This window comes from Crinia signifera, chromosome 2, assembly GCF_055691185.1.
Source record: "Crinia signifera chromosome 2, ASM5569118v1, whole genome shotgun sequence".
Lineage (NCBI taxonomy): Eukaryota > Metazoa > Chordata > Amphibia > Anura > Myobatrachidae > Crinia > Crinia signifera.
Window position 1 is genome coordinate 77520878 of NC_139218.1, and position 22531 is coordinate 77543408.

At 40.2% G+C, this 22531-nt stretch overlaps 1 protein-coding gene across 2 annotated transcripts in view; it reads right to left on the reverse strand.

Moving 5' to 3' along the window:
• The window catches only part of MOSPD2 (motile sperm domain containing 2), a 93753-nt gene that overhangs the window by 19098 nt on the left and 52124 nt on the right, over positions 1–22531 (reverse strand). For both annotated transcript variants that reach the window (XM_083172458.1, XM_083172459.1), the window contains exons 8-13: positions 21804–21928; positions 21194–21370; positions 3550–3662; positions 3078–3174; positions 1864–1960; positions 946–1075 (exon numbers count right to left, since the gene is read on the reverse strand). In XM_083172458.1, the coding sequence (XP_083028584.1) occupies positions 946–1075; positions 1864–1960; positions 3078–3174; positions 3550–3662; positions 21194–21370; positions 21804–21928 (739 nt within the window). The remainder of the gene's footprint in view (positions 1–945; positions 1076–1863; positions 1961–3077; positions 3175–3549; positions 3663–21193; positions 21371–21803; positions 21929–22531) is intronic.

Sequence of the window (22531 nt, forward strand, 5' to 3'; positions counted from 1 at the left end):
TTTAGCATAAAAAAAACATTCACAGCCTTGCGTGCGAAGACAAAATCATTCGATGGTCGCCAACCATTGAATGATTTTGCAAGAGCTCGCAGATCTAAGGCACTGGTGCAATTTTGAAACTTTTCATCTGGTTCTGACTGATCGGGCCGAGAAATCAGATGAAATGTGTCAAAATCACATGTGTTTGACAACCTATATAAGCACCAACTTATAAGCTTCTGCCATTTTACGAACACAACCAATGTCATGGCAGTTGTGAGCAGATTGGGCAGTACTTTCTCTCTCTCCAAAGCTTAGTACATTTCCCATTATACTCCTTTTACACCAGCAAGTCGGGTCGCTCCCGTGATTTTAGAACCAGCTCCAACCCGGCTTGTGAACCCTTTTTACACCGCTATCCCTACCTGGCGTGTGACATCATCAGTGGCAGGTCCGAAGCTGGCCCTGGGAGATGAGAGAATCTCCCAGCACCAGCTATTGCATTGCGGTCAACAGTTCCTGGGTCACATCAACCTGGGTTAATAGTTTACACTTAACAGCAAGCCTGAGTGAAGCCATTTTTGCACGCTCCTGTGCTAGTTCAATTGCAGTTAAAAGCTGTATGGCTAGCACTTTATCTCTCTCCAAAACTTGAGGTCTTCACTTAGATCTAGGCGCCAAACAACAAAATATTCATGTCACAGTAACATCCCACACAAAAATAATTGCTGTACTGTTACACCCCTCTCCCATAATCTTTATTCACTTCTCCTTCCTCACAAACCATTCCTCAATTTATTTCTGAATCCATCAATAAGACATATTGATATGATTATCAGCTAAAGCTAATTAATCTATTTGTTGAATACACAATGTAAAACTAGCCCAGATCATAAAAGTTTATACGTTTCAAATCGAAGAACAAAACAAACAAAAAAAAACCCATTGAGCCAAATCACACAATACCTGTGTTCCATGACCTTATTTCTAGGCACTTCCTTCCAGAACTGTGCCAATTCTTGTGTCCCCGTACCCGATGACTGTTCCATTTCTGCAGCCATTACCAAGAAGCGATCTTGAAGTGATGCTGTAGATGCTTTTGAACACAAAATGACACAAGGAAAGCAATGTATAAGAAATAGAACATAGGGAGTTTATGTGCGGAATACAATTTCCACATGTATGCCAATTCATTATGAATGTAGAACACATTTTCCTGAAAATCTGCCTAGCTGAGAGGATGCTCTATGTACTCGTAGTGCAATCAATCAAAAGACTGGTTTCCCATGACAAGGTCTTAAACCTTTGTTACATTATCACACTAACATAATAAGAAAAACATCTAAAATTTCCCCTAGCGTTTTCTACTGAAATATGCAGCACAGCGCAGGTGTTCTTCACATTTCCAGAAAACGGTTTCTAAGGTGCTAGTAAATAAATTACAATTTTAAACTTCTTTAAAAAAAACACAAAAAAACCCCACAAAACACTGATCAGGAATCCATTACATTGAAATACTTTTTAAAAATGTATATGATATCGGTACTGTAAAGCCCCCCTTTCCCACACTAGATGATTCATGGCACTGCCGATATCATTAAAGATATCAGCGCTACTGCTGGGTGAACGATTTAGCGCATTCAGTGACGCCAGCCCCCTCCCCCCCCGCTGCTTGCATGCATCGTTGATGATACAGTCAACATTGTACATGCAGAACAGATGACAGTGAGGAAGTGGGGGAACCTGTGGGCTGGGTCGTTAAGAATATTGAGTGTACACACTTGATGAGATGAGCAATATATCGTTCATGTTCATATCGTTAAGCGTGTATGGGACTCGACTTTACTTCGAAAGCTATGTTATTTGCACAAATGAACACAATACCTGCATGAAGAGAAACCGCAATGTCGACAATGGAGCCGGGTTCACAACTGCTATTGCTTGGTTTGACTCTGTATTTATCTGGGGCAGTTGTTCGGACCTAAGAACAATATACAGTAAATGTTAAAATGTCTAACAAAATATGTAAACATGTACCCCCAGGTGACTATCTTTTCCCAATAATGACTAAGAACCTGATTCAGAGATTTATATAAACCAATTTTTAATGTAAATCTCTGATGTTTAAAGATCGGTGCATACGCATGAGCTGCACTGGGCATGCTCAGATCAGGTACTGCGATGTCACTCCAATAGCCATAACGTGGTTGACACATTTGGGGGCGGTAACAAGTTTCAGGGATGGAGGCATGTCGGGCGAGCTTTCTGGGCCTGCACTGGCCCCTTTGCAGAACTCAGATGTATGATGGTCACACAGTTGATCTGATGCTGTGACGCTGAATCAGCAGATCAGAGAGGCTGATAGTAGATGGCTTTTTCTTAAAATACCTCCAGAGAATTTCACATAATTACGCACATTCACTATGTACAAAAATGCTGCAGTTATGCATTTTATGTCCACCTCAGAATTGGCTCCTAAAACTTTTCTATGTATTTCATGTAATTCAGAGTTACCAGACCGAAGTTTCACATGAATCAGAGGCTCGTCTTTTGGTTCATATGCCACAAGTTAAGAAACTATGGCCAGCGCGCACACAGTGGATTCAAGTCTGATCTATGCTGAAATAATATGTTAATTCAGCCTAATAATTCACTTGAAATGAGTGACAACGCTCACATGACATGAGTTTTCATTGTTACGACAATCTAGTAAAAGTTGTAAGAGATTGTGCAAGCTAATACTGGAGTACTGGCAATAGGAAAACAATCTAAGGGTCATTTAAAAACTATGAGCAATGCACATCTTATCACATGCAATTGTGAGTCATTTGCCATAAACAGTAAACCCTTTAAACTTACTGAGCTCATCTCTGCTGTTACTGTATACGTTTACATACTATCCCCAACTGCAAAGAAAATAATTGCAGGCTATGTACACATGTATATCTGATGCGATCTTGTGGGAGTTGTAAAGTGAAGATAAAACAAAGCCGCGTTTCCCCTTCTTTACGCACTAAAGACACCTTCACCTCAAAGTCTATTCCCAGCACAAAGTGAGATCTGTAAATACAGTACTCATACATTTTTTAATAAGTTACCTTAAAAGCCACCGTATTTTTGGTCACGTTATTGAGGACAATGATACATTTTCTTTCTCCGCTTTCCTTGGAACCAAAATGCAGTTCATCTGCAGGACTAACAGTAAATAAGTCATTAGTACGATGGTAAGAAAAAAAAAATATTTGCTCTAATAAGAAGTGACATATGTTGCATAATAGTTTATTACAGAACTTTCCTGAGTCTCATTTGTAAGAAAATAAAACGAGACAGCGTCAGCCCTTTGGGAGTTTACTTTAGAAGTAAAGATATGAAAACATCAACAGAAAGATGTGAGTTTGGTGTAGAAAGCAGACATCAGCAAAACGTCATCCCTCACATCAGCGGGAAAACACTTTTCTGAAGATGGAACATGCTTGATGTCAGCAGTTTAAGAGACTTGTTTCCCAATCTTCACAGGGACATTTGTCACCAAAGTAAACTCTCTGTGCAAGCTGTGATCTCTTGCCTTACCTAATATGTAGTAAAGGTCCTTTAAAGACTGTGGACGCCCTCCTGTTGTTTTTCAGCTTTGAATCTATCTTTTCACTGTCCTCCGGTTTAATAAGGTCCTCTGTGCCGTTCACCTGCAACAGAAATGTACAAGGTTAAATTTAATAAAGTATTTGTACAGTATACAAAGCGTATTATTACCATTAAATTATATACATAAATAGCCTTTTTATGTTTTTTTCTTTGTTAATGAGTCATCCTGTCACCCCAGCTAAGCATGAGAAATAAATTCACAAAAGGAAAAAATATAAAGTGACTATTTTAATATAATTTCTGCCACTGCCTTTTGGCAATAATAAAATCATTGTTGCCTGGTCAAAAAAAGAAAGAAGCATTCTCTGTGCCTCAGTGATGTGGTCAGTATTCTCTTTGCTACTCATGATCGAGCACTCCTGGTTTAAATAGGAACACAAAGGATTACTGGCTTGAGCCAGAGTACCAGGCCAATCTGCCAAGTACCTGGGAGACCTTCTATAACTGCTAGTCACAGATGCCAAACTGGGATTTGTAAGAGGGCTGGTTTGTTGACATCAGACTTTCTCAAGAACATGGTGGCACTGGTTGTGATGTCCTGTTATGTCAGTTTGTGACATAACAGGGCCCTGATGAAGCTGATCTGCGAAGCATTCGCCGGCTAGCGGTGCGCAGTCAGATTGGCACAATGATTACTTTGTTAATTTTCATATATGCATTTTGATTCTGTGTGCTCCAGCATGCTGTCACTGCATCCCTTGTAAGGGCTAACAAACTGCTTGCACAGTGTACCCCCTCTGCACTGTCCTCTCTTGAACTCTGTGGCACAAGTGACTACACTTAGTCCGAGCGGCATTCCCTATTGCGGTCGCCCCACACGCAGGCTTGCAGTGGGACACCCTGGGACGAGCACCACCACCTCACTGTACTAAACATATACCCCACAGAGGGAATACACTTACTAGGAGCAACACGGGTGGTCGGTCTGATTTAAACTCTTATAAGAGACCTGATTCATATTTGCCCACTGGACACATGAAGTCATTATTTTAAAGGGGCCACTGCGATTCTTATGCATCTTAACTTTATACTTTGACCAAGTGTCACGCTGTGAAGAGACACACTTATACCTGACTGTTAAGTAAATATTAGTGTGCCACCTGCCTGCCACCTTAGTTTTAAACACTATTATTGTCTGACGTGTATCACAGTTTATATGTTGGTTTTAACATTTTCACAGTTTTAATAATTGTCAAATAAAAGCTAATTTTTTATATCTTTTGGTGCACCTTAACACAAGGACATTTCTTTCTTTGTGGTTTTTGATTCTTATTTTCTTATGTCCATGTGTTGCACACCTTCATTTGGTCACTAATTGGTGACTCCAACAAATACACATAGGGGGGTCTTGCATTTCTATTGGTAATCCTGTGCGACTGGCATCCCTTTCTTGTTGTGTAGTCAAAGTGGTGCTGCCTCCTTTAATAGGCAACAATTAAATCTCACTTTTACAGAAAGAGCTGCACACAGAAGTGATCCTACTTTGATGTTGTTCAATTTCACTGATGCAAGACAAGGATCAACGGCATCTTCTTTGTTGGGAAAACCCCGTTTATTCCATTTACAGTATGTGATTTTTTTTTCTATATGTGTAAGATGCACAATAAATAGTCTATAGTATACAGCAAAGCCATTATTATTATTATTCTGTAAATATTTTGATGGAAGCTCAGTAAGCCAATTACTTTGTAGTTTGGGTAACTTAAAACCAGGTTAAACTTCATCATATCACAGGCATAAAGAGAGTATTAGTGATACAGTGTATTTACGAGAATGAATACATATGACAGATAATCTGAATTCTTGAACTGCATGTATAAACATACATGCACACATACACACACACGTGTGTGTACAGAGAGAAAGTTTACATAAAGTAATAAACAAATGCATGTACGTAGATGCCACTTACTATTTTAAACAATTTACCGTATATACTCGAGTATAAGTCAACCCGAATATAAGCCTAGGCACCTAATTTTACAACAAAAAAAACTGGGAAAACTTTTTGACTCAAGTGGGACCCTCACTCGAGTATAAGCCGAGGGGGGCTTTTTCAGCATAAAAAATGTTCTGAAAAAGTAGACTTATACTCGAGTATATATGGTAAATGCATTTGTACACTTATGTAGGATTCGGGAAATCACAGGAATGCTATACTGTGGGTTAAAAATTTCTCAGTGGATCTAATAAGGTGTTCTAATATACTGGGCTATATTTTACAAACATCTAAAAAGGTACACACATCTATATTATTAATTTTCCAGTGTTTGAGGGCAAGTGCTTTATTGTCAATTGCCCCATACATTATCGGAATTTCTTTCTAAACAGCCAACTACGGTAGTAGCTGGACAGATAATCTTAGTATGCCATTTGTAGTAATAAAAACAAGCACTCAAAATGCCCAGGTGCCTGGATTTAATAGTTCATCATTGAAAAAAGGACCATATTTTTAAGTAAAAAAATACTTCCTATAAGTATACTGTACCACTATTGTATACCTCCAATTTGTAGCATATACTGCTTTAATGTATTCAGTGATTCAATTATATATATGTTTGACATTTATTATTAATGTATTCCATTTACTTTTTTGCAGTTTTATATTTTTTGACATTGAAGTTTTTTTTTTATATTATGGTTACTTTTTGAAATGAAGAACAATTAGAATGGTCTGGACACTTGATAACTTACTGAAGTTTTTTTTTTCAGGAAAGAACAAAAACACTACAGGTATAAAGTGGGCAGGCTGTACCAGATTGATTCCTTTTCTAGATTAATCATACTGCTATAGGAATATTTCTTATCATCTTACTCACCTGGGCTAGATAATGCACCAGGTAAAACAGCTCTGTATGTGTCTTCGATAAACATTTATTTCGGCATTAGGCAATTATCTGGGCATTATTTAATCTTTTTTTTTTTTTTTTTAAACCACACACACACACACAAACACACACACGCACACTAATCATTATCAGTAACAAAGACCAACAATGGATGCCCGCTTAGTGTGGAATTGCAAACATTTTATTTCATGTAATACAAGAGAATTGAAATGAACAACCTTTCCAAAAACATTAGTATATTAGTAAATTGTGATTGCAGCAATAACACTTTAAACATTAAAAAAATCATCAACCCGAGGCCATTATTATAGCAAACTAAAGAAAAATGTCGCCCAAAACTTTTCTCACTTTTTGCTAGCGGGGTCTCTTACTTGGGCTCCTCCATTTATTTGAATGAGCAAAGATAATGCTGCTATGAAGAAAGTTGATCTCCTGCCCCAACAGTAATGTAGGTGAGTGACTCACAGTATAGCCATTTCACATATCTTCTCCAATTGCACACAACAAAATGGATTTTGTTTTGTTAAAGTTATAAAAAATAAAATAAAATCACAATTCAGAGGATCAAATACGGAATTCCCCAAAAATACCACTTTCAGTACTTCTTCCCCTTTATTTTTTATCTTGCGTAACCCAATTTTAATGACTCAAACTACCATTGACTGTTCTGCAGAATCACTTTTTATAAAACAAAACTAGATGAAGTAATGTGTGTAATAATACAAAATGTATTCATGATAAAATATAGAGCAAGAGGTTAATATGTTATATAAAGTAAAGTAGAAATAATTTAAGTGACATTTGTAGAATAACTTGTGATGCAATTCTGCAATTACATTCTATCATGACATATTTCTAAAATTGTATTTATGGTTAGAATATTCAAATTTTTTGTTTTGAACGAAGATGGATTCTTTAATCTGTAAAGAGACAAAGTACAATTAAATCAAAATATGACAGAAAAGAACATTTTTCTAAAAAGGTAATGCTGTATGATTTCCAGTCACATGGGCTATAATGTGTTTTTACTGTTGTAATAATATTTTTGGCTTAATGGATTTAGGTTTTAAATAAAAAAATGTTCAGCTTATTTCTCCTGGAACACTGTAGACCAGTAGTTTCCAAACTTTTTTGAATCACGGCACCCTAGAGCATCAAAATATTTTCAAGGCACCCCTAGGCCAAATGCTTCTTATCGAGAAATTCAGCAAAAAATATTAAATTAAGTGCATTGTGTTTATATGTCACAGTTATCTGGTGAAGGACAGGATTTGCTTCTGTTTGTCCACATATATTATGATTGGCAGCCACAAGCACTGGTTTTGCCTGGTACATTGACCATAAATAATATGAATTGATCTTGGTCCACCAACCCAAGGCACCCCTGCAAGTGTCCTGAGGCACACAGTTTGGGAACCACTACTGTAGACAATAGAGTTTAATACTATGTAATATTTCCCCCCTTTCATTTTTGAAAGCAGTTGCGCAAAAATTTTACTTGTGTTATGTAGCCTTGGACACACTCAAAATTATCCAAAATGAAACTAAAAATGAATGTCACAATAGCAAAATAAGATGTTGCAATTGTTGCTGGGGTTTCAAGTGAATCATTGAAGGAGAAAAATACAATTTAAGACATGACAAATTACATTTTAAAAAGTCACATCAAAAACTAAAATCTGAAATTAGGGTTCTAAATGCAATGAAATGTCTCAAATGATCACTGGGTTGAAATGTAGCCTTGAAACAGAATGGCCCAAAGCAGATGTATTTAGATAGTTAAGCCAGACATTTTTACTGCTAAAATACTTTCTATGTATGTAAGTTTCTTTAGGGACACCATATATAAAAATGGTACAGTTAAAAAAACAAAAAACAAACAACAGTCTACAGCTGGGGTAGCCAACCCTAGTCCTCGAGAGCTACCAACAAAATATTGATGCTGTTATTTCAACATTGTATTGAAATAACACACATTGTACAAAATGTAACTTGATTGAGATGATAATAATAATAATAATAATAATAATAATAATAATAATGAGATAATAATACCTTTACTTTCTGATGGTACAATGTACATTAACTTTGTTTAAAACACAAAGTTAAAAATATACAATTACCTTCATACTTTGTGTATAAACAACATAAATGCATTCTAAATTTAGACTTAATGTCCCATCATAAAGATATCTGATCATAGTATGCAAACATTCCAAAACACGGGCAAATCCAATATCCAGCTTACTTCTGGGCCCAAGCATTGCTCATATGGGAGACTCAGACTGTATATGCAGTTTGCACTCCCCTCATATGACTTAATGAAACAAAGAAACAGAACTTTCTGAAAATATTACCCAGTGATCCATGGTGTCACTTGGATTAGGACAAACAACATTCTATATGATATTGCTCTGCCCTTTTGCTAGTAACAGTTTACTTATGCACCTAAACTGCAGAGCCAGATCTGCATCTGGGATTTTGTACCTGGGTCCAACTCAGATTGAGACCCCTTTTACACTGGTGCCTCTGCCTGGCATCCTGCCGGGTGGATGACTCCATCGGAGGCGGGTCCCGAGCTGGCGCTTGGAGATCAGATCACCTCCCAGCACTGGTTGTTTTTGTTGAAGTTAACTGGTCCTGAGTCGCATCAACATGGGTTACCCATTTACATGGGGTTAAAAAGCCAGGTTGCTCAACAGTGGTCATTTCAGCTTAGTGCTTTTACACTGTACAATATCCTTGGTTGCTGCGCGTTCATGTGCAATAACCCAGGATATTTATGGCAAAGTAAAAGGTGTATTACATGGATGGGTGCAAAGGAGTGCCAAAGTAATGGCACATAGACTGCTGCTGACTAAATATTGCTCCAATATTCATTGGTGATGGTGAATTGGATTTAAGTTTTTTTGGTACTTGTTTCCTAGCACGGCCACACCGATTTCCATCGGGGTGGTCATGTCGGAAAAATCGCGTCGGTCGCATCGCATGCGATTTGGTCGCATGCAATGCGACCGACCCGATTTTTTTATTGAATCAAATGTGAATAGGGTCCCTGGGACCCGATTTTACATTGGATTCAATGTAAAATATTCCCTAGACCCCCAAATTTTACACCGTAAACCCCACCCCACGATTGACGCCAACCCGAAGCGTAGCGAGCGCAGCGAGCCCGCGAGGGGCGGCGGTGCGCGTCCTCCGACCTTTTCATTCCCCTACTATCCACGTCGGCGTGGAGTTGAGAATATAAAGTGTGTCGAGCGCAGCGAGCCACCGATCCCGAAGCGTGGCGAGCGTAGCGAGCCCCGCGAGGGGCCGCTATAACTTCACAGGTATACACGTGCGCTCGCCACACTTTATATTCTCAACTCCACGCCGGCGTGGATAGTAGGGGAATGAAAAGGTCGGAGGACGCGCACCGTCGCCCCTCGCGGGCTCGCTGCGCTCACCACGCTTCGGGTTCACGTCAATTGTGGGGTGACGACGGGACCATATATAATGTGAAATGGGTCATATTGACCCATTTCACATTTTTTACTATGTGAGATGGACTTAATCAAGTCCATCTCATCTTGTGCCATTATAATGGCACAAGACCGACGCGATGCTCCCGATTTCAATGTTAAAAATTATTTTAACATTGAAGCCTATGGGGAAATCGCGGGCATCGCGTCGGGGCCAATGTTAATGGTCGCGACCGACGCGATGCCCGCGATTTTCCCTTTGCCGGCAAAATGGACCTGATTTCAAAGGAAATCGGGTCCATCGCGGGCAACGTGTACCTTAACTTAAAGGTACACAATGCCCAAGATTGTGGCCGTGCTAGGAAACAAGTACTGTTTTTTTTTAGCTTCTAGACAATTTATGGTCCAGGTTAGTTTATATCATGAGCAAATCTTACTTGGGGATTTAAAAAAAAAAAAAAAAAGAAGAAAAGTCCATTGCAAATATTTGTTTCTTGCTGTTGTTTTACAGCGAACAATGATAAGACTGCTAAAATTCAATTCCCATTCCTGGACAGAAAGTGGCCCTTGGATCCTGTGGTTGGGGCTACGCTGAATCCCTGGCCAGGGCCGCACTGAACTCATCTTCCAGATCACACCTGACCCAAGACTGGCTACTAAGTTCTATTTGTTCATATATCTGTGTGATGTTACAATAGTAATAGAGATAGCCAGAATAGCTGTATTAAAGGTGCAACAGATTGTTCAATACTTCCAGCAACATGGCTAAACAGGCTAATCATGAAAGCTTCCCAAGTGTGGATATATTTTCTGATTCAATCATTACCATCATCATTTATCCTCACATGCTGTCCTTGTGACACTTCCCCACTGAGCAGTTCCTCTTCTTGCACAGGAGCAGATGAACTGCAGGTAACCTGTGACCACAATAAAATATTTTTACATCATGGACATTTCAGAATTTGATTGACAAAAAAATAAAAGCTAGCTGTTTTTTTTTTTTTTTTTTTAACTTACAGATTGCTCCTCAGAAAGAGAACATCCCAAGCTCGTCATTGATGGTTAACTAGTAAAGTTGAAGAGGCAGATATAGAGAAGAAAAGCTACAGGCTTTGGAGGGTCAGTGTTAGGCGTAGTAGCTTGCACCGGGTAGTAAAGTAGAAATTAAGCAAAATGTAGTTTTCCGTGTAACACTCGGCCTTCACCAGCAGTCTTCCACATTGATAGCAGAAGCTTCACCTTAAAAGAGCTGTAACCTTCTCTTTGCAAGAGTGAGAGAGATATTATCCGAAGTTAGGCGATATAATTTTGACATTATGTTCACGTTGCACGCAGACACACGACAAAAAAATGGTTAAGAAGCGAGTCCAACATATGTTCATCCGTATTACTGTGTTAGCACATGAAAGAAAACTATTTGAGTTACACAGATATGGGATTTTTTTTGTGCCCTCTACGCGTTTCATAAATAATAAGTTTTGCCATGGAGGCCAAAGGCATAATTGAAAATTATCAAACCTTAATAAGAATAAAAACTGTGCATTTGTAATATATTTGATCCACAAAAGCAGTGCAACACCGCCCAGGGAAACTCCTCCCCATGTGCACAGCTACGATTTTATTTTCAGCCGTGCACGTAGGGAGAATTCCTTTCCCCTGCACCAGCAATGTATAGGCTACTGCCATAACAAAATTAGGTTACCACCTTTGTGTTGAGAGATCCCCGGACAGATCCCAAACCCATTGACACGCCCCAAGCCCCGCATTATCACACTATGCCACACATCATGATGCCCATTACACATTTTGCCACACACTGTGAGCACAATACATTTTATGCCATATTAATGCCACTTACCCTAATATTAATTGCTAGGGGTTTCTTGCTCAATGCCAGAGGCTTCATGATAGATGCCAGCGCTTTTATGCTCGATGCAATGGGGGAGTGAAGTGCTCATTGCCACGGGAGAGTTTAAGAGCGGTGAACGCACACAGCGTGTTTCACTCTAAGCGCGACTATGCACCAGCGGCCACAGAGTGTAACTAATGTTGGCAGACCCTGCTGCTGACTGCATTGACTAAGATGCTTTGCTTTGATTGCGATATGTCTGCAAACTACAGTTTCTGTCTGCTATTGTTTTGTGGCAAAGCTCCTTTTTTTTGCTGCCTACCTTAATCACACCGTGTGCTATAACTGTACACTATACAAGCACTGTCTGTACTCCCGACCAGCAGAAAGCTATGCAGTGCACCTCTGATGGTTGCCTCAGATGGCTCCCTGTAGAGCTGTACAACAAGTGGATGTACTCATACAGGGTATGTCATCTACTACGTGTGTCAGTTCTCCCATATGTGCCATGGGTTCCTGTATGGTTTATCTTCTACAGTGTAAACTAGTGCACACAACATTGCTAACTCGCTTGGGGTGATCTTGGATAAACTGTTAAGTACATGGACCTGATGGTTAGGTCAGGCCATTACCCCTAGAATTAAGCTCCAACCACTCATTTTGTGTTCGTTTCTAGGTGTGACCTATTCCACCCATGGAAATCCTATGCAGTGCACCCAAGATGGCTGCTTCACTTGGTGCCTTTTGTGGGTAGAACAAAGATGTAGCCACACTCATCGTTGCATCAACCTGTTGGTGCTTTGTTGCACTAAATTTGCACCTGTGGTGTGGAAATCGCCTGGGAATTGAACGTGGCGATTGGTGTGGCAACGATGACCGTGGCTACATCTGTATATAACCCATGGAAGACATTACCAAAATGTAAAACAGTTTATTTATCGTCCTCTCTAGTTTCGGTTTTAATTATTTCTGTGATTCTTTTAAATGCTGTAATACCAAATCCATGTACTATTTTTGATGTCTGTAAAACAACTTGTCCTATAGGAGAAAATCGCTATATTAACATTATTATTATCAGGGCTATGGCCCGGAATTGACTGAAGTGAATCAGAAGCCACGATGGAGTTGTCAAAAGCAGGTAAGTCTTTGATGGGTCACCAGGGATTATATTTCATGTAGCATGTAGACATTTCATTAATCGAGAAGATTAATGTCAACATTATGACTATCAACAAAGCATACCACATTATAGGGAATGGACCCATACTTTTTATATGGCATGGGGGTATGTTCAAAAACAACAATAATGTAGATAATTAAGTGTAAAAAAAGTGGTAGGAGTATGTTACAGGGAAATTACATTTATGGAGTCACACTTATAAATCCTAAAGTAAACAAATAAACTGATTGCTGAAGTATACAGTGTAACTGCAAACGTACGTATAAAAACCAAGTGCAATTCAGTAATCGCTCAATTAATGTAGCTTCTATGTCATTAAGAAAAACCAGGCTGTTAACAGCCCAAAGAGAAAATGCCACAGGAGAATGTCGACTCGTCCTCTCGTGGTGCACCACCTAACTTGGGGCCTTATTCTGATCGGTGCGGCCGGAGCCGATTATGCGGCCAGGACCGTGCGTGCGAAACCCCGCCTTCCATACGGATCGCCAACTCCGTCCGTATGCGGTAAGAAGCTGTCCGAACGGACTGCACGTGTATTTTTCACGGAATACGCCTCCTCCATCTAAGGGAACCTCCCCCATCATTCGATGGTCGCAGACCATCGAATGCAGGACCGAGTGCTCCACCAGCACCGGCAACCTCAGACCACACGGACATTTTTCCGTGCAAAAGCAGAGATCTGGGCGGGCAGCTGACATCCGGCGATGTCATATGTCCGCCCCCTACACGTGCGTCACGGCCGCATTACCATACGTACGCCCAGCGTTTTCATGGGAACTCCCATGAAACGCGGGGCGTATACATATGGTAATGAGCCCAAATAGCCCTTCACGCCCCTCTCCACCCCCTGTTCGGAGTGTTCACATATCATGCGGATTTTGGCCGTACGCCCCGCTCGCACATGCGCAGAGACGCCTCTGCACATGCGCAGACACAAAACATCGGCGGGCCGAACGCACGCGGATATATCCGCACCGATCAGAATAAGGCCCCTGGTTTCCTGAGTCAGTCCATAAGGAACTCTTACACCTTTGTTATATATGTCTGTTCCAATTCTCGATGCTGATCGTCGTTGTTCGTATTCCTAATTAACCGCGTGAAGAAGCTCACACCGGTATAGTCCTGCAGCATCTGGTGGTTGGTGCGACGATTGGGCTGGTTCTATCGTAAGATCATGGAGACTTGTTAGATCTGTCAGAATAATTGTATTCCAGAGATGTGTGGAAAGGGTCTCCTATGCATAAAGAAGGCCCCCGTCACACGTCTGGAATAGTGAATTCAGACACATTAAACAAAGCAGGAAGAGTTACCTGCGGCAGGATACTAGTTTAAAAGTGTGCACCACGGGAGGACAAGATGCCACCCCTTCTATGACACCATTCCTTTGGGCTGTTAACAGCTGGATACCATTTTTTTTTCATCTATTCTTTTTAAAAGAGACACATTCCTACATTATTCCGTAACCAGATTTTCTTCAACAACCTAGAAATTAAATCAATTGAGCAATTACTGAACAGCTTTCTTTTTTAAAATAGCAACTGCAACAGTGGCAATGGCAAACTATTCGTCCAGTGGGAAAAACATTCTTTGAAGTTTGGGTATACATAGACCATTTAATACTGTGCTTTGGACACATTTATTGATGGTATTAGAGGGATGGGGCTTTGATAAAGGGTTTACTGATTTAGTTCGCTATTTTTACCAAACAAATTCATCTTCCCTATTAATGAATGGGATAGTGGGTAATCATTTTTACTTGGAAAAGGTGCTCACCAGGGATGCACATTGTCCTCATTACTTTCAAACTTGGCATTGGATCCATTATTGCAAAAGCTCCAATATGATCAAGCCTTTCAGGGGATACAATTGGGGCAGCGGGAAAATAAGATCTCAGCTTTTGTGGACAATATACACTAAATGGAAAAAGTCATTGGACACCACATGTCAACGGAAACCATGCGTTTATTTACAATCAATAGGGGGTAGGTCCACCTTTTGCTGAAATAATAGCAGTTACTCGTCGTGGTAAACTTTCCACAAGTTTGTGTAGCACAACATAGTGGGATATTGTGCCATTCCTCCTGCAGTACAGTCACCAACTGTGGTAGTGTAGAAGGGTGAGGCGATTGTGACCACAACCAGCGCTCAAGTTCGTCCCACAGATGTTCTATGGGGTTCAAATCAGGGCTTTGCGCAGGCCACGCTAGTCGGGTGACACGATTTTCATCATAACACTCCATTGTAGCCATCCAAACATGACACGTTGAATTGTCGTCCTGGAACACACAATCGTCATTCCCATAGAAACACGACAACGTAGGTAACATGGAGTTATCCAGAATATCTCGGTAGGTCGCCAATGTCATGTTCCCATGCACCTGTACGAGTGGGCCCACGCCATGCCAGCAGAAACAACCCCAGAACATGATGCCTCCACCTCCAAATTTTACTGTTGCCACTACACATTCCGGTAACAGGCGTTCTCCAGGCAATCGCCATACCCACACTCTCCCATCTGATTGAAACAATGTGAAGCAGGATTCATCGCTCCATAGGACTTGTTTCCATTGCTCCACCGTCCAGTTTTTCCGCTCCTTACACCAACAAAGTCTCTGTCGTGTATTGGTTTTTGTGATCAGAGGCTTGTGAGCCACAGCTCAACCATGATAACCGAGTGCGTTTCCTGTCCATCATTTTATCAGCAAATGATCTGCTACAACGCTTGCTTCCATATTTATACATGTAGGAAGAGTCCATATTCAGTTTGTGAGGAAGATTCCACTATTTCAGAGTTAAACCAGGGTGTCCAATGACTTTCTTCCACATACAGTAGTGTACTTCTGTATATTGGCAGTCCAGAACACACTCTCCTTGTATTAGAGATTATTTCTTTTTTTCAACTCAACTTCTGTATTAAACATCAATCAGCTATTGCAGCGCTTTCCTTTTCAATGGTCTAATCCAGTGATTTTCAACTTTTTTCAGCTAGCGGCACACCGGACAAGACATTAAATTCGCCAAGGCACACCAACAGTTTTAAATTAAATATAATACATATAATAGCAAATATTGACATATAGTTAATATATGTTGATATTTGTATTATTTATCTTAAAATGCTGGCTCAGGGCATGCTGGCATATGTAGTTTCACAATTGCCAAAAAAACACAGGTTGGCCAGGCTTAACATCAATTAATTGAATATGATCATTAATTTAATACTATAGCCACCCACACATGGTAGGGGGCAGATCTGGAACAGCTGCACCAACCGTAAATACAAATAACAGTAGAAACTAATAGATGCAAGCCCGTCCGTGTGTGCGGGTGGCAGCATGGCACCGGCTGTGTGTGCAGCTTACCCCGACATCGCAGCGGAGTCGGTTTATTTTAAGTGGCGCTGTGTTTGCAGGACGCCGGCTGTAACATAGGATTTGTCCGGGTAAGATGGCGCCATCAGAAGCCCCAGTGTCCATGAGGGCCTTTTGCGCATGCGCCGGGACATGCCTACGCACAGGCACGTCCTGGCGTCGGCTCCACAGGACAGTGCCGACCCCTAGAGGTCACTACACACAATGACAGTGCTGCCACCCATGATCTTGATTTTGTGAGCCGCCGTGACCCGCGGCCAGGCGGCACACCTGACAACTGGCCGCGGCACGCACACCGGTTGAAAATGACTGGTCTAATCAATACATCCCATACTTAAGAATCTAATTACCAGACAATTTAAATAACTTATATCAGTTAAATATTAAGAAAGCAATATCTGTATTTAAAGATAATATTAAGTCATAGGATTGTCTTTTTTGGGAAGGGCTAATTTGTTGAAAATGGTTGCAAACCCGTTTGTTATATCCTTTACAATCTCTAATTATTATTATTTTAACCAAATCTGATATTTTTAAAAAACTCGTTAATTTGAAAATTCATCGGGAAGGAAGGCAGAGCTAGAATAGATTGAGGGCATCAATCTCCCCAATATTATAAAGCCCTCATTCAACATTTGAGAGACTGACTTCTTACAATTCTGTGTATACCAATGTAACGCTAGAAAAAAACTTTAGGCAACTGCGATTTGGTTTTGTAATTGATCATTCTCTATGTATTGTCACTACATGATGCCTCAATAAAAAAAATTGTTAACATTTTTTTGCAATTGTAGATGTGTACTATAGCATTCTGTTTTTGTGTACTTTAGGATTGAGCATTGTGGCTCAATAAATTTAATTGTAACATATTCCTACCATTTTTACACTGATGGTTGTTTGTACATATCCCTATGCCATATAACAAGCACGGTCCCATGAGTTTGTGTTACACAAAAGGTATAGAAATAACTCCATGAGTGTATTAAAAGGTATTGCAGTACTCCATCTTTTTTCTTTACTTACCCTTATTCCAGTAGCCACTTGTTCTCCATCATCATTACATTATTGAAAGCGCTATTGTTCCCATATACACAATATTAAGTTTTGCTGCCACTTTGGTTCATGTTATGACAACTGATGAAAGTCTTGCTGACTCCAGCAGTTAGGAATGGTGCCCGCTATGCGAGTTTGTAAATTGTGTGTGGCTTTTTTATTAAGACCACAGCAGGTCACCTCAATCCACTATAGAAGATTTCCAGTCTAATGAAGTAGGCTGTGACTCGAGAAACAGATTATATGCTATTTGGAAACTACAAATCACTTTTTAATGAACCGTTGGCTAACCCCATTTATTTAGAAATAAATGAACATGGAACAAACCATCACATTGTTGAGTACATTTTATAGAAATGTATATAGAAAGTTATGTTCAGAAAGACAGTGTTCATTGTAGCACCCGCCAACTTTGAAAACCCATGCAGTTCCTCTTCCCTGCATGGGGTGTTGCCGTCTGCTGTAGTGCTTCTAGCACAGTGTGGTCTGTATATCAGCACTGATCTGCAAACCAGACCTGTGCTAGTAACACCACAGCAGACAGCGACACCCCAGGCAGGGAACAAGAACTGCATGGGTTTTCAAAGATGGCGGGAGCTAGAATGAACACTAGAAAGACTATTACATTCTTGAGAATATCTGTTCTGCATGTGTACCAATCAACAGGGAGCCACACACAAACAGCTGGGCATTAAAACCCCTGTACTCCACAGCATCTAAAGCCCAGTACACACAGATGTAAAAATTGGCGTTATTGCTCCTTTCAGCCCTTCTGAGTGATATTGCTCATTTTATCGCCCAGTGAGTATTTTGCACGCTCCCGCAGGCAGTTTACAAGGGCCAGCATGGCTCGGCCTCCCCTGCCAGCATCGCCAACTATGTATCCACTTGCCGATGCTGTGTCCCAGCTGTTGACGATATCAGCGGCAGCATACATCGCCCAGTGTGTCCGGGCCATAAGCCCGTTGCTTCTTGTGTCTGGAGTTATTCAAGAAAAATATTGCTGCTATATAAAAAGTGTTTCATCTGCAAACAAAGCTTACATTTTGTACAGAAGATGTACAAAAAGGATGTCATGGATTTGAATGTACATAAGAAATATTCCTACAATCTGTTACAGGCCAGAAGATGATTACGTGTTCTACAGGATTTAGGCGTATTAAGTGACTATATAAGTCTTTAACAGTAATTCTGTTACAAAAACAAAAAACAGAGTCTGTGTATGAGGTAAACTGTTCCCGGATGCTCAAATTACAAGATTTCCAGATATAGATCATCATTTCCCCATGATGACAGTATTAAGAGATTGAGAACATAAGACCAAATGTGTAGTCTAGCTAGGCAGCCTGTGCTTAAAGTATAAGCTTTGTAAACTCTTAAAATAATGCATATCTCCACAGCTGTGAATATTCCACAATAACAAATATACCAAGCGTACACACATGCTGAGTGTCGTAGTGTGCTCAACCATGACAGAAACATTTAAAATTATATAAAATAGTCACTTTAACTTTTAAGAAGGAATGATACACTCCTAATTTTCTGTGCATGCCAACTGCTAATGTCAGCATTACAAATACCACTTTCAGAACGATATACCGGGTCTGTACCTTTCACACTAAACCCAGGTTGCTCATTATACACAGGTGTCCCAGGTTTAACCCTTCATATGGATGAATTGCTGGGTTGGTCGACCCAGTATATAAATGTTGGTGCTTTCATGTTGTAGTGTTCATTCTAGCACCCGCTATCTTTGAAAACCCATGCAGTTCCTCTTCCCTGCCTGGGGTGTCACTGTCTGCTGTGGTGTTTCTAGCACAGGTCTGGTTTGCATATCAATGCTGATATACAGACCACACTGTGCTAGAAGCACTACAGCAGACAGTGACACCCCAGGCAGGGAAGAGGAACTACATGGGTTTTCAAAGATAGCAGGTGCTAGAATGAACACTACACGTTGCACCTCGAACAGAGTCGACCTGGCAACAACCAGGGTTATCAATGCAATCTGAAATGGGTATAAGTATACAATTTAGTCACATAGTGGCTTGAATGAGGCGAATGCAAAGGGGCTGCTGTTGCGGGCAGCCGAGGATTACTTATTTACTACTTTATGATAGTGCAAGAACCTGCAGAGTTAATGTGGGAGCATGTGTGAATGCAAGCCATGCTGGCAAGTAATTTTATGCCGACCACCGCAGCAGTCATTATTAGCATTGGCACTTACTTCAAAATGCAGAAGATCGAGCAGAAACAGGCTTCCCTGGCCAGTACGCACAACTCCAAAATGCAAGGAGCTCTTCATATACTTCTGCGACCCAGGGCCATTCTGCACTCCCGCTTAGCTGCTGTCCCAGAACTCCCAATCATATAGAAAGAAAGATGTGTCTGAGCGCTGCCTGATCCCTATCTAAATACTCGCCATTTGTATCCTTGCACAGAGAACTGTTCGACTTGGAATCAGCACCATAGCGGTTTTGTTAATTGCATTATTGTTACTATTAATAGAGGCCAAAAATTGAGAACATTTACAGATTGAGCATTATTTTTTTAGGAATCCTTGGGAATTCGTTTTTTAAAGAAACTTTTAAGGGAAGTTCAATTGTAACCAAAACAAAAGAATACCTAACAGTGATTTTTTTGCCTGCTTTAATTATTTTATACTTTAATGACAGTCCATTTTCACATAAAGAGAACTGCAAATTATACTTCGGATAATTTAGTTTCTTCAGAACAATTCCATGACTGGCCATGAAATGAGCTAAGCCTCAAAAAACAAAACAAAGCTACTCTACACGGCCTATCTACACTGGAGACAAGATAAAGACTAGGGAAAGGAAGGGGAGGAGTGGGTGGGGTTAAGGAAAAAAAACGACGAGTCTAAAGCTGGGGAACGGGATGTTAACCCAGAGTAATCGCTGCCATGGAGTGTAAAGAAAAAACATGCATTGGTCAGTATACATAACGGGGGGGTTGGTTGTGTAGGGATGCTTAATGGCATTCCTTGCTAACTACTGACATACAGGTATTTGATTTACGGTCTAGGAAGAGCTTGTTTAAATTCTATAAGGAGGAGGTGAGGGCTAATTTCTGGGGTGTCACAACTTTTACTTGTCAAGAATGGTGTGATGTGTGCGCCGTAGTAGCATCCGCAACCCATTAGAAATCTATTATCCAACAGCCCGGCAGCCTGAGTCACGCATGGGACTTGGTATGCAAAACAGGCTCCTATGTGGCTAGCTAGGTGCTTGTTAAGTATTTTAAAAACTAGATTGAAGCCCTGCAGTGCTAAGGAAGAGTGTGACTCATCTTCAGTACTTCTAAAATACATTCTTAGGACCAGTCAGAACTAAACAATTGTGCTCTTAGTTCCCCAATGTCCTTCTGTTGCGCTGAAGTCATTAGAGAAGAAAGGCAAAGCATAGACATGTAAAGCTGAAGTAAACCAGCCATTGGTTTAGTAAATTCTTCACATTGTGCTATTCTAGGTATTATAAGCTATAAAACAGAAATACATTTGTGGTCAGTGCTATCACTAGTTTGACAGATTTGTGTGTATCTAGAAAGTAATACATGCGGTTCCTTGACAATGGACAGCAAGCAAACCCATGAGTTGCTAGATACACACAGATTTGGCACACTAGTGATATGTCGGACAACAAAGTCTTCCTGTTTTGTATACTTCTATAGCATCATTATTGCCATGCAGCTGGTACCAGGTACAATATGGGTAAAACTGAAAACAGACATATTTCTTTATCGGTTTTACCAGACAAGGAAATAACAAGGCCTTCTGATAAAAATACCTTTTTAGGCCTCAGAGTGGTTTCGTCAGTTGCAAAGGAATCCACGGTGTCTCTTGTGTCTGCTTCACTTCCCTCTTTACTTTCTAATTCATCCTCACTTGTTATTGGCCCATTCTCACACATTGGTGTTTGGAAATCATCATCTGGTAATGGGGGGTAACTATATTTGAAAGGATCCTAAAATAAAAAAATTAAAATTATAGATCTATAAAAAAAGAAAAGAAAATGTTGAGATGTCAGGGCATTTTCTCAGCGATCTCATTAAATCGCTTAGAAAAAGGGCCATAGTGATGCTCACTGGAGAAGGCTGGCCCTGACAGTTTGCGCAGCACACATCGCTGACACATCGCTATGTGCTCAGCGATCTTGATGAGCGATCTACATTGCTCAGATTGCTCAGCAGTTGCCACTTGTGTAGGTCCCTTAAGTGTGGGAAAGTTATTTTAAGAAGTTAGTTAGTCCAAATTTTTTAAAAAAAATCTCCATTATGAAGAACAGTTACAGTAGGACAGGAATTTTGTGGAAATTATTTTTTGTTCATTCAATGCCTGAAGGAATTAACAATTTAGAAATTCTCTGACAATACATAAATTACCTATGTACAACTTACAGTTCCTCCCATGTGTGGTGGCAAGTACTCGGTACTAATATAGTCTTGAATTTCATTCCGATTCACAAATTTCAGCAGATTTATGGCTTCTGGACCGAGCCAGCCTTTCACAATTTTAAATGCAGCTGACAAGAAAATGAAGGAAACACTTATTTTCACATTGATACATTGTATTAATACATTATGAATGGAAGAAAAAAAAAATCACATCCTGAATTCTATGCTGACCCAGGATTTCCTCATTTGAAAAGCAACTGACTAAACAGTGAATAAGCGTCTGCACATGACATTCCTTTATAATTGGCAGCTGCATTTGAAGTGCAAATAGAGAATCCGTTTTCTGCATTAAATAAACAAATTATTATGATTAAGTCTACAAGAAATATCTTACTGCTGAAACAAACAGCAGGTTTGGGGATAGCATCAGTACACTAGTTACAGCTACTCAAGCACCAGCATTCAGAAGTTCAAAAGGGACACATTGCAATGACACAGCAGCCATTATAGGTTACAAAACATTTAAAAGGTCTGTTTTCTTGTAGTGTCTTGGAGGTTGTGTATCCCCAGAGAGACAAAAAGTCCTTACATGTACATATTTAGCACATTTATTTGACGTCATGGCACTGAAACATGTACTAACATTATAAATAGAATAAAACAGTTACAGTTCTCTTCTGCTGCATCCCTCTATATGAAACGTTCTGGGATAATGTACTTCTATTTCTATA